We start from the raw sequence: 13,947 nt of genomic DNA on the forward strand, positions 1-13,947 counted from the left end.
TAGGTCTGTTCAAAACCTATCCCATTTAGCACGATGGTGATGCCACACAACACGATGGAGCATGTGAAGACAGGACTTCATCTCCACATGGACTGTGTAGTGCTCACTCCTAACAATGCTGTCTTGGATAGATGCATTTGTGACAGATAGATTGGTGATGATAAGGTCAAGTAGGTTTTTCCCTCTTATTGGTTTCCTCATCACCTGCCGAAGGCCCAGTCCAGCAGTATGTCCTTCAGGACTCAGTCAGTTTGGTCAGTAGTGGTGTTACCAAGCCACTCTTGGTGATGGACATTGAATTCCCCTTCCCAGAGGACATGCTATACCCTTGCCACCCTCAGTGCTTCCTCCCAGGTGTTCCTGCTTGTTGAAGCTGCTATTGGCCACATGAGGGTTTCTTTTATCCCATGGTTAAGCCAACAAAGATCCAGGCCTAAAATTGAATCCACAATGCCTGAGTGAACATCAAAATACCCAAGAAACGTCATACTCAGAATCCAGTGCAAACATCAGTTCCTCTCAATGACAAAACAAAAGCCTTACGAGCGAGGACCTTCAGCTCAGCATTTTGATTTAATGGCTTAATGTTTTTTAAAAATGCTGAATAAAAGCTTATTTCTTCTTTTCTTTTCCTTTGCCACTTGCTGCAAATTGTGCGCCTGGGTGTCATGTGATGTAAATTGATGCAATGCATTCTGGATACTGCAGTCTCAGAGGAGAGGATTAAAACTAACTTCTATAACGCACAGAGCCCCAGCGATTCATTGCACAGAAAGAGACCATTCAGCCCATTGCATCTGTGCTAGAGCGCAGACCTCCTTGTAGAGCATTCCTAAAACTAATCCCATTGCCCTGTGCTCTCCCCATAGACTTGTAACTTTCTGCATTTCAAATACTTCTCTAGCACCCTCTTAAAAGATCTAACAGTCTCTACCTCAACTACTCCTTCTAACGTTCTTTCCTTCCCATTCGCCTGAGTGACTAGAGGAAAGGGCATTATGAATATTTAAAGCGCAGTTATTTCTGTCAGAAATAAATATCTTTCTTAGCAGTTAACAAACATGCAAGCTCCAAAAGACAGTGTGTGCAAGAATGAATCTACACTGTTTCACTTGTTATGATCCAGGACCAGGCCCCCAAATCTTTGGTACGATCCATTTAGGAAGCCGTAATGTTTTGTTTAAAGTAGACAAAATTTAGATCCGGAGTACTTACTAAGAGAATAAAACAAGATTCCATAGTTTTTGAACAAACAAAATAAAAAGTTGACAAAGTCGGACAAATAAAACAATTTACGATATCTATCTAATACTCTAAAATTCAGGAATAACATGACGTAAATGTCAATTAACAGGCAAACTGTGGTTGAACACACATAATAAATGGCACATGCGACCAAGATATATCCCACGGATTTCTCAGTGATCCATCTAGACGTCAGTGATCACCAAGTTAACAAACTCATTAAAACTCTGTCTCGCTTATGAGCGATTGCACATCTTCACTTTTTCCTTGCCAAGATCTAGCCTCTGAATTCCCGCAAAGTTGCTCTGACTCTGATTGCCTCAACAACTGCTTACTTCCCAGAGTTTCAATCTCATCTTGCAAGACTACGCTCCCCTGGATTACTGAGTATGCACTCCAGCATCAACTCGCAAGCACCATGTCAGCTCTTTAGTCAAGCCAAGCAGAACACCACTGCTTCAAAGTGTCCCTGAACCCCACCAGCTCACAGCATGGAATCACAAACCTTTTGCAGCCTTTTGCTCTCCAGGGCTTCCCCCAGGCCCTCAGTGTTTGGAGCCTGTCAACTGCAACACTTTTACTGCTTGGAACCTCTACCTTTGCTTGTCTCCTTAGTGGTTTCTCTCCCCGGTGGTTCCTACCAATGTTCTCCTTCCCCAGTTCTCTCTCTGGGACCTCTCCCTGGGTTTCCTCTTTAGGGCCTCTCCCAGTCCCAGGGCTCCCCTGCTTACAACACCCCACGCCTGGGTCATGTGAATTTTTTGTGCTTTTTTCCCCACGCAGGAGCCCTGAGCACTTGTCTCCGGCTCAAAGGTCTCTAAAAACGCTGGACTGCGCATGCGCAGCCAGCTCCCAATCCACACGTGCACAGAAACTCCTGGGGCATGCTAGCACTTGTAGTTCCCAGCCTTGGCTCGGGAATTAGCTAAATCGCGATTCCTAACACATTTCAGTGTTGTGTGCCAGTGGCAACACACCTGTGTTGGGTGCAGTTCGCTGTGCAAAGACATTTCTCCTAACCCCTCATCCCTTAAGTGATGACTTTAAATCAATGACTTCTCATCACCAATTCTTAACCAGAGGAAATAATTTTCCCTACTGTCCTATTGAAAGCCTTTCAAAGATTTAAAAACCTCCAGTAAATTTGGGACTTTCTTGCTCCAGTAAAAATATTTCCAATACCTAGAGTCCCTCCTCAATAATTTGCTATTCTCCATACCTTTAATATCCTTCATATAATGTGGTGTTTAAAACTGCAAACAAGTTGAGACCCAAACAATGCTTTGCACAATTTATTAGTTCTTGCATTTCTCTTTTGTACGCAATTTTCAAACAGAAGCTAGAATTTCCAAAGACTCAAAATCGCTTGAAAGTCCCAAGCTAGGTAGGTAGGTGCAGGTGAAACCAAGCCTCAAATACAATGGCAGTTTTTATCATTTTGGGCTTTTTTAAAAACTAAAATGAATATATTTTGATAATATAAACTCAACTAATAGGGTTAGTAGTAGGGTACTTGAAGGTCCAACATGAATGCTCAAAGGTGCGAAGAAAATTCAAACTGGCTGTTCACTGATTGTTCGTTGATCTTTTCATCTGTGGGCAATGCCCTATCCCAGGAATCAGTCTGGTTAACCTTCGTTTAACACGTCTGAAGGAAAGCAATGCTAGTAAAAGGATGTAATTAATTTTAACATTTTTTTGATTGATTTAAAGTCAATAAGGTTTTTGAGCCAAATCTTATGGTTTAAAAGGATAATGAGAGGCTTATGATTCACAATTTCAAGAAAAATGATCAATGAGTCAGTCAGCATTTTTTGATCTAGGTATTTGGAAGATGGGATGCTAGACTTCTAGTTTAAAAAGTTATCGTGGAATGTTAAATTTATTTTTCCATCAACATAAAGGAATATAGGCAGATTGAGTGAGTGGGCAAGAACATGGCAGATAGAACATGGCAATATAATGTGGGGAAGTGAAGTTATCCACTTTTCAAGGAAAAACAAAATGCTTTTAAGCCAGTGAGAAATGCTGGTACCTGGATGTCCTTGCACAAATCGCAAAATTAACATTCAGGTACAGCAAACATTTAGGAAAGCAAATGGTATGCTAGTCTTCATTGCAGAGGTATTGGAGTATAAGAGTAGAGAAGTCTTACTGGAATTGTATAGGGCCTTGGTGAGACTACACCTGGAGTATTGTACACACTTCTGGTCTCCTTACCCAAGGAAGGATATACTTGCTTTGAAGTCCGTGCAATGAAGGTTCACTGGGCTGATTTCTGGGATAAGGGGATTGTCCAATGAGAAAATAATTGACTTGACTGGGCCTGCATTCTGTCAAATTTAGAAGAATGAGGTAATCTCATTAAAATGTTTAAAATTCTTAAAGGGGCTTGCCATGGTAGATGCCAAGAGGCTATTTCCTGGCTGGGGAGTCTAGAACTAAGGGGATCACAGTCCCAGACTAAGTGATCAGCCATTTACTGAGACGAGGAGAAATTTCTTCACTCAAAGGGTTACAGATCTTTAGAATTCTCTACCCCATGGATGCTCTGTTTTGAGTATACTCAATGACGAAGACCAATAGGCTTTTGGGTACAACCCTTTGTAGACAGTCCGGTAAGGTGGAGTTGAGGCAGATCATCAGTTATAATCATATTGAACGATGCAGCAGGTTCAAAGGCCTAAATGGCCTACTCCTGCTCCTATTTCTTATGTTCTTACAAGTCTGCTATTCACAATGATAAAGAATTAAACAGTCAGGAAACAAGTTATACTTTGAACAGAAAATAATTAAAACATTGTTACTTGGCATTTTGAAAGAATCTGGGATTGAAAACATTTGCCACAACAGACAACACAAAAACTTACATGATGCAGAAATCCACCAGAAAAGTAGCAGAAAACAAAAAATGTTATACATCAGTTGTGCATTTCAATGAGAGAAAGGAAGTAATATTATACTGCAAGGAGAGTTTAATATTGTCTAATGAAATAAATTACTAAGAAAAGGCCAAGTAGCAAAACGGAATAATTGCATTGAAAATGTAAATAACTATTTAGCAAAAGAGGACCAGCAAAAACTAACAGCACAAGAGTTACTCAAGCACTGAAAGCTCTGGTGGTAACATGTTGGTGCCACCACCTGGGCTAGAAGCGATCCAAGAAACAGAGCTAATTGAACAATGAATCACACAGAACAATTTTTTTTTAATATTGGGCAGCATTAGGCAGAATTACAGGTAAGTACAACCATAAAACTGAAAAATCCCACCCACCCTTATGAGTGACCATCTGTATATTAAAAGTAATGTAACTAATATGCAGACATGACTTCCAAGATAGCACAAACTATGTAAATAGAATAATTTTTTGAGAAAGTTATCTAAAGTGGCAGCACTTAACATTATGAAAGGTACTTTGAATGTTAGAGTAATAGCAAACGAAATTATATTTTGTTGCGCTGAAAAAGTTATTCTAGTAATATTATTGCCACCAGTATTGCTATTTCAAAGCATTTGTGTGGAAATTATAAAGGTGAAGCTGCATCGAACAATTACTACCAAGTAAGTTTACAACACTCAGCAACTGAGTGTTTCCAATCCATATCTACATTGGCTCTCACTATGTGGAAAAATAAAAAACCTTATTTTGTAAAGATTATTATTTATAAAAGAATATTTCAACAATATTGCTGAATCACTGGCTTGCAAATAGAGTGCCAATTATCCTCTTCCAATTCCTCTCTTTATAGAAGTTACTAGTATTTCCATTTTCACTTTTGTTTTGTTCTTTTCTATTTCTGCATTTTTATGTTTGTCACTTTCCACCTTTCCATTCCAGCTTTTCTCAATAGCACAAACAAAAGGCAGAAAACAAGAGAAGATGCATTACTTTCTCACCGGAATGCAAGTATCACTTCAGTTTGGAGTTTTGATATACTCCAAACACCATACTCCTTAAAATTAAAAAAATATTTATTAACATGGTTGTGTGCCTTTTAGTAGGACCTTACAATGGTGTATAATGCAGTCTATCACAGGACTGATTTTAACTCCAAATGCATTTTGAGTGGGTGCGTGGGAAGACCAGGACAGGGAAGGTTGAGACTTTCCCAGTGGGATTTGGAAGAACACTCTTGGCTCCCAAAAGCACAGTTTTACAGTTACCTTGCAGGGCCTCTTCTGTCTGCTAACCAACTGCAAACCTGCTTCAGCTTGCAGGAAAACTGCAAGTGCCCCCAATTAAAATGCAATCAGGGCCTCATTGATGTAACAGGACATCAGATGCTTGCCTGCTTTAAGCAGGTGCCTCATCAGCCCACAAGTTAAATTTCAAAATAATACATAAAAGTCAAGTTCCGAGCAGATTAGGAACTTACTCTTTTTTAACTGCCCAGTTTCCCTCAGGCAGGTAAAGTTAAAATCAACCCTCATTTCTTAGAATACTGGATACATACATTATGCCCTCAAAAGAATGACTAGATAAATGATCCAACACCTGATGAAAGAAACAGCCATAACTAGAACATTGCAATAAAGAATGAAGCAAGAAATTGTACCTTTGAAGGCTCATCTCGTAAAGCTGCTAAGCGTCCCTTCTGAGGTCTACGTAATACTGAAGCACCACTGTATGGGTCTGGGTGTTTGTCCACTTCTGACGTAGATGTTAATGGGTACCTAAAATCAGAGGTACTACCTAAATGTGACCTGCTAGAACAAATCATATTCAATATTTGTTATACGTTTTTGGGAAAATTCAGTGATCTGCACCCAACAAAGAGCCTAACATAACGGTGTTAGAATATGAATACCAAAATGGTTTCTTCAACTCACATTCTCATAGAGAGAGGGTTCTTGCTAGGTGCACTGAATTTCACTTTTAATTAAAAACAAAGCTCTCTGTTGAATGATAATTAATTAATTAAAATCTTCAGTAATGTCAAATTCATCAACAACACAGTTCCTAAAACTGAATAGTCCTCATGCAAGGCAATGGAAAATTTCATAACAACCTCTGCATATACTTAAAGAGTAACAAAGGGTAAAACAGCACTGTGCAGGAGGATCAGTTTGATATAGTAATCATTAAAGCCACATTACAATTAGGAAACATCTATATCAAGCATTAACAGAGAATTGCATGTAGGATAGAGGTACCTTATTGATTATTTTTCCATTAAACATGCACACAACAGATTAAAGGTTAGATTCTGTGAATTTGTGCATCCAAATTCCTACCATGCATTCCGGATGTAGGAAGCCCGGCCGCAAACAGAATTTTTCCTTTTGTTACAAATGTTTTGGTCTCACATATTTGTCCGAGAAATGCACTGTGTAATTTACAAGTTCACATAGATACAGATTTGCAAACATAAGTAAGTTTCAGGAAGAAATTTTAAAATGGCCATTCTCCAACTAAGCCTCATTTGCAGCTTTGAAGACTCTGTACTATACAAGTCTCACAGTAAACCCAAGTTGAGGGCAGCAATGCTTGAAGCAGATATAAGGATGCATTTACACATGTGCAACTTCAGTGTGCAACAAAGTTTCTTCACACTGACGCTAAAACACATGCTGCACAAATCAGCATCAACACCCAAACTCATTCTAGGGCAAAGCAGAGAGAGATTGCTTCCCTCCAGAGTCATGACAGGCTTGGGCTTAAGCATCAAGCCCAACTTGGATCTCAGCTTTCCGGTTACACCTACACTACAGCTTAAAGTGTGCAATTATACAGCAAAGATGCTCCTGAGTTATCTACTTCATTAAATAATGGGACACAGTAGAATTTGTCAGTTTTCTCTTTAGCAGGCAGGGGATAGCTTGCGGGGATAAAGGTTTTAAAAAGGCTAGAAACTGCTCAAGTCAGAGATGCCACATTTTCTTCTCCAAACTATTGATTAGAAATCTTTTCAATTGATTCAAAATACAAGAGAGGAATTGAAAGTGTCTACACAACTTGCAAGTTACAAAACTCATAAGTACAGAAAAGTTTTATTTGCCAGTTCAACATCCAGCAGTTTCACTGAATTGCCAGGAAGTGGTACTGTGGACCAGGTAGGCACTTTCATGAGAGTAAATCACATTTTAAATGTGAACTTTATCCTTGTATTCCAAGGAAAAGCAAATTTAGAATTGCATTCAAATAGATTGTTCAGTGTTTTATTATGAGAAGTCATTGGCCGGGTTGATTCAAAAATTCTAAACGTGCATCTTATTGCCATTACTTGTGATCTGCTTGCCAAAAGAAAATGTTCAAAGTATCATCATTTTCCAAGTTGATGTAGGAAGTAGGAAAGTAACTGAAGGGGTGTTTTATTCTTCTTGGACAAAGAGCAAGTTAATAATGAATGAAAATGCATGTTCCAAAGCATTTCACAAAAATAGTGGTGTACAAGGAAATAGGGGTGGCGGTGACTGGAGGCAAGACTTTTTAAGGAGGTGAAAAAAGTAGCAAAGTCAGAGATGTCAAGGGAGACTATTCTGCTCTCACCTACCAGCTGGAAGTGGGTAAAGGGAACCAGAGTTATAAGAGCAAAGAGTAGGCACGTGCTGGTACACAGGAGTGAAGAAGGTTGAACAGGCAGGGTGGAGTGAGGCATGGAGCAACTAGTGCATGAGGGGAAGAATTTTGAAACCAATGTATTGAGAAATGGCCAGCCAAAGACACTAGATGAAAAACATTTAAAATGTTATGGCCTAAATCTTCCAAAAAGTGGTAATCACAGTCGGATTGCCACTTAGTTCCTACTTCTCTGCGCCAAGCCAGAGCTGTGCATTTCTAGCCGAGATTTCTAAGCCCAGCTTCTCCTGAAATGTGGAGCATATCTGAAATGGAACTGCTTCTTCGCAGCACTGGATCATCTGGGGAAGACAAGCCACGCCCCTTCTTACAACACTAGCTACCATATTCTGGTGAAGAGGTTAGATGTCCCAAAGCTTCCTTGAAAAGCTATGAAGAGAACGTAAGGATGGTGGGTGGCAGGTTGGGTAGTGTGGCAGTTGGGTGAGGTTGTTCAGGGGCTAGATTGGTCAGGTCAGTGGTGGTGGGGGTTAGTCAGGTTGGGGTTTGGATTGTAATCCAGTGAGAGTAATTGGGTGATCATTTGTATAATTACCCAGGAGCTAGGCTAGATTGTTCTGTCTAATATTTCCTGGATAACTAATCCAGGTAAGTGAAGTTGGAACCATCCGATTTCTGCGACTTTAACTCAGAGTTGGAGACATTTTCGAAGGGTTTTGGGGACACTGGTATTGCCCAGTGGAAGTTCAAACTTTCCAGGTAATTCCCGTGGAGTCATTGCATTGGGACTTCAGAGGAGTCCTGTGGTGTATCATCTGGCGTACATCGGGTCTCCGACTATCTGGAGATCAGGATCTGGGCTTATGTATCTTGAGCAATGGCTATTAATGAAAACTTTTTTTGAATTGGCTAATATGATGTATAAGGCAATAGTCATGGCCTGAATACCAGTGCATTTTTCTATTTATGACTTAGATATTTTTTAAAATTCTACTTGGGAATTTCGTTTATAAAATAACCAATGAATATATTGGGTCTGAACTCCCGTGGAGTGGCAACCAGGGTCAGATTGCCACTCAGCTGCTACTTCCTTATCTTGATATTTTTTTAATCCCGTCTTGCCCAACCTTCCAACTCAGGCCAGGCGAGAACTGTGTAGGGCAGCACGTTCCTGAGGCCTTCAATCAACTGCTGCTGAATCGGACTGGAGGAGGCCACGCCCCTTTGTTTTTCATGACACTGGCTTCTGTAAATCAGGTGAGTTTAAAGGTCCAGCCACTTTCAAGCCAGAGAGGAGGTAGGTTTGTCAGCTAACTGGGTAGAATTTGGGGTGGGATTTGGACACTCGGAGGGGGGGATGAGGGGGTGGTGTCGTCGTCGGCCAGTCAGGGGGAGGGGTGTGGGGGGAGGGGAGAGCAGTCCCGTTTTAAGGGGAGAAAAATAAAAGAGTCCCGGGGGGGGGGGGGGGGGGTCTCTACAATAGCTACCCAGAAGCTATAAGTGGTTTTAATTCTAACTTTCTCTGGGTAACTATTGATATAATACAGTTGGAACCATCCGAAGATTGCAACGTAAATCATAATTTTCAGATGCTTCCTAGTGCAGGGCAATTGCCCATGGGAAGTTTGCATTTTCCAGGCAATTACCGTGCAACCCTCAGCTGGGAACCTCTGGGGGTGGGGGGTCGCAGGCACCTTTGGGGTAACTCCCCAGATACGATGCCCTGAAGCTCGGAAGTTACAGCACATTACTTTTGCACTGCTTAGGTCAAAAAGAACATGAGTTGAGATAAAAAATAAAAAAATTGCAGTACAAACTATGAAACAAAAGATACAACTAAACACTTCGGTGCAAAATGATGGGCAGAATAGTATTTTTTGTATAATACCTATGATGCAGAGCGTCTCCAAAAGCAGCAGCTTTCACTCTCCACTGATCAGTCTCAGCTCGTGAGTTTTCAATCTCAACCAACAACTTATCCTGAAATATTCAAACATGATTATTTGAAAAAATGCAGTGTTGACAAAATCTAAAAAAATATAAACCACAGTGGAATTTTTCTAGAGCAATCAATTGACAGTCGCAATACAATCAAACCTTGAACCTACGTTAACATTAAGCTCCTGAAATACAACCTTAAAAATTACAGTTTTTTTTTGTATAATTGAAGCCTAAATTTTTAAATGGGCCTGTTAAATAAAATCACATTTGCTAATCAGCAAAAGAGCACCAAAGATTTTTCATGATATTGTTAGATTTCTGACCTATTTGCAGAAATTTTGGTAAAGGTCCGCCAGGGACAATGCGTTTTGGTTTGAAAAAGAACCATCCTCGTAATGTACTTCAAATATGTTAAATTTTCTGTTAAAGGGCTGGACAAAAGTTGTAAAATACAGGTATAAAAGAACTGGTTTTAAAATGAAAGCTCCCCTATAGGGTTAAAATGCTGAATCACAGATAGCACTGAAAAGAGTACATGAGCGTTTAGTTAGCAGTAAAGCTTATTTACGTTTCAAAATGAGCTTCAAGACAATGAGTAGGCAAAAAGCTTAAAATCAAATGGTAGCGAATACAATAAATTATGAGAAGTAATATCTTTACAAATGAAACCTACTTTCTCATGGTGTGTTTCTTCAATTAGCTGCTTTGTGTTCTCAAGTTCTCGAATAAGGGAATTCTGAAATAATATTTTGCAGGACAAGTTATACCCGATAGATCTGCATTACTGCAGGAAATTCAAAACAGGCATTTCAATTAAAAAATATAATTAATGTTTTACATAATGCCAAGTAGATGACATTACAAAGAGCGGAGGGATTTTTTTTCCAGTACTCTTTCCCCTATCTAAATCAATAATCTTATCTCCTAAATTGTTTGTCTTTCCGCCTGCATATAGTTCATCAGCCAAAAGGTGGGATAACATTGAGCAACAGGTTTCATCACAGCTGTTAGTGGATGCAGTAAGATAGCCCTTTATGCCAATTTTCCTCTTTTGACCATTAAGAACCTCTCTAATGAATCATATGATCATCACGTGCTCTGCCCGAAGGCAGGGCCTTGGCTCACAGTAGTGTTTCCGTCCTCTATCCTTTTCTATTCTGTGCCAGTATTTTCATTTACCGCCATCCAGCACTGATACTCTCTTCCTTCTTCTTTTGCATTTAAATCTTCCCTCCTTAATGTCTCTTAAAAGTCCGCTTCCTCTTAAGATGTGCCATACATAGACAGTGTTCCTAATTACGTTTAGCAAATTTCTTTGTTCGTTCACTCTCTACATCACTTCATTATTTATTTTTTCTGTCCAGCTGGTACTTTTCCATTCTCCTTCAAACCCACATTTCAAAACTATTTAACAAGTTGGTCTCCTCTTTCCGTGAGGTCCAAATCTCACATCCATACAAGACAACACTCCAAATCAAACTCTTTACAAGTTGCTTCTTGAGTCATTTATGCAGCTGTTTAGCAACCGTCTCTTCTTACCAAACAGGCTTTTTCCATTGCTATCCTTGTTCTTATTTCTTTGTTGCACTTTCCATCTGTAGATATTATGCTTCCTAAATACTTCAATTCTTGCACCTGTTCTAGTTCTCTTCCTTCTACGAATATTTCTTGATGATTTTGAGAAATGCATCACTTTGGTTTTGCCAATGTCATGACAGAATCATATGATAGAAACCCCAAAACATACCATCATGAACAGCCAATGTATATCAAGTCTAGTTGGTATCTGAACAGCCCTCTGAATTGAAGCCAAACTTTGCTAAAATCCCAGGTCACTAAGCCAGGTATATCATCTATCTACGAGGATGTAATCATTTTGATTTTTTAAATAAAATAAACTACCTTTTCCTCTAATGCAGCCATCCTTTCCTTTAGATGAAGCTGAAGTCTTTCATTGGACTCTGACAGGAGTTTATCTACTGTGTCTGATAAGCGCTTATTGTGTTCTTCATTCATCTTTTCCCTCTGTCGAGCCTTTTAAATAAATAGATGGGCTGATTAAAAAAAGACATACCAAAGCTAAAATAACGACTACCCAAATGGCTCTTAGACACCACACAGAAGATAAAATAATTAATTTTAAACAAAGTGCTTGCTTATTTTTATTATAAAAGCATATGTTTATCCATTGAATACAAACTTCACACTACCTGGTAATATTAAGCACACTTGTAGTGTGTGTCATACCCAAAAGTTTTATAACAATTAGATATTCGGCACATACAGAAAAGAATCAAGTTTAGTGAAAAGCTAATGAAATATTACAAGTCTAGTATGTTTACAAGTATATAGTCCAATGAGAAAGTTCCCAGCCGGGCCATTTTTCCAAGGAACCCAAAGTTTGTGAAACTTGTCAAGTTTGATTAAAAGTTGAAATGAATCTGTTATTGAAGAAATATTAAATCTTAAGATAGGCGGATAACTCCAAGTATGACAACCAGTGCTAGGGAGGGACAAATAGACTTCTGCAGTTTAGTTAGAAGTGATCTTAGTTTTGGCGGCTGAACAACAAATATTGTCATTCTACCAACAATTTGAAAATAAAACCACAAACTTATTAGACAGAAGCAGAGTGATGTTTTTATAAGGGGCAAAACTGATCAGGTGAAAACAGGGCATTCTTGACACCCTACAGCCAGAAGCCACCTCCACAAAGGCAATGCACTAAAGACATTCCAGGTGACTGGAAGACAGAATTGGGGTTGTTTGGGCAGGGGGGAAGAGAGAGAATGTCAGTTTATAAATTGTATTCTCTAAATTTTCCCATAAGCAGCATGAGGAATGAGAGGTACATTAAATTTATTTGAAAAAAATAGAAAAGTTTTGGGAGCACAGCCAACTCAAGGATGACAAGAATGCAATGAAGTCACACGGTCAGCACTGTGACAGCCTCCTACCTGCTACATCTTGGTTGAGGGCTTAAATTAATTTGCAGTCCTTTCTCAAGGTGGGAAATAGCAGATTTTACATGTTTTTTTGAAAAAGGTTGTAAGTTTACAGTGCATTTCGTGATTATATCTATGAAGATGCAACAGAATCCATACACTATAGTACAAACTGCACAAGATTCAGTATTTGGAGTTTCAGCAGATTTATAATTTTAGTTTCTATAAATCATAACGTGGAAACCCCAATCAACATACTCGTTGCAATTCTTGATTCTTTTCTTCAAGCTGTGCCTCCAACTGCCGTAACCTTTCTTCAATGTTTCCATGCCTTTCTTCAGCCTGACAAATAAATAAAAACTGTTAAAAATTGCAAAAGATTGCGTTTTTAAATAATAAATTTTATGAAAATTGCAAGTCTTCCGAGAAGCTTGGATCCATTTAGTGTTATGCTTCAGCCAGTGGTCTCTCAAAAGCCTGGTGTAAGCGGCACTTTATGAAAGATATGACAGATGCTGAATGGTGCTTTAAATCGCTGTGTGCACATTTGAAGCTTTGATGCGCAGCAAGCTCAGCCTATGGGATCAAGGCTTCAACTGCCACTGTTTGCAGAAGGCAATAAGTAGCAAGCATAGCACAGTGACTGGAACATTGCATATTCTACCTTCCTAAGCTTGGAGCTCAGTTCCACCAGTTTAGCTTCCATAAGAGTAGAATCTTCAGAAGAAAGGGAAGGATCAGACTAAGAAAGGCAAAAAGGTACAGGAAACAGCAGAAAGGTTACTATTGTTAAGGCTACGATATGAGTGGGAGAAATGGGTGCAGATGAATCCCGATATAAAAAGGTATAATCAGTTTATCCAAAAATCCTTTCCGTATGAAATGGAAGAGTACTTGAGTACATACATATCAAGAGGAAGAATATATGGAAATAATTTTGAACAGGAAAGATACACAAGCATTAACAGGCTGGCTCATTTTGTTTTTAATTAAGATTCTGATTAGACAAACTTTATATATACACATCAGGGGAATTTCCCATTTAAAAAAGATTTTGTTGCACAATATATGATCATTACAGAAGAAAAACTAAAAAAATCATTGTGGTTAACTCAAAAGATATTCAAAACTAAGAGATATTCAATACTACAATGATAGCAAACCTTCAAATTACACATGCAAAAACTTTGGACTTCAATACGGAAGGCAAACATGCTCATGTCTGTCTGTCCGTCACGCTTACCAGATTTTCCACACTCCACCATGTCAGGCCAGCCTTCAAACACCAAATG

The 13,947-nt window shown here is 39.1% G+C and overlaps 1 protein-coding gene across 1 annotated transcript in view; it reads right to left on the bottom strand.

Moving 5' to 3' along the window:
- The window catches only part of LOC144684986 (liprin-alpha-1-like), a 163,319-nt gene that overhangs the window by 53,728 nt on the left and 95,644 nt on the right, over positions 1-13,947 (bottom strand). Inside the window, exons 9-13 of the mRNA XM_078549482.1 lie at positions 12,914-12,997; positions 11,613-11,744; positions 10,384-10,446; positions 9,658-9,749; positions 5,806-5,956 (exon numbers count right to left, since the gene is read on the bottom strand). Coding sequence (XP_078405608.1) covers positions 5,806-5,956; positions 9,658-9,749; positions 10,384-10,446; positions 11,613-11,744; positions 12,914-12,997 — 522 coding nt within the window. The remainder of the gene's footprint in view (positions 1-5,805; positions 5,957-9,657; positions 9,750-10,383; positions 10,447-11,612; positions 11,745-12,913; positions 12,998-13,947) is intronic.

Source organism: Cetorhinus maximus, chromosome 9 (assembly GCF_964194155.1).
Source record: "Cetorhinus maximus chromosome 9, sCetMax3.hap1.1, whole genome shotgun sequence".
Taxonomy (NCBI): Eukaryota; Metazoa; Chordata; class Chondrichthyes; order Lamniformes; family Cetorhinidae; genus Cetorhinus; species Cetorhinus maximus.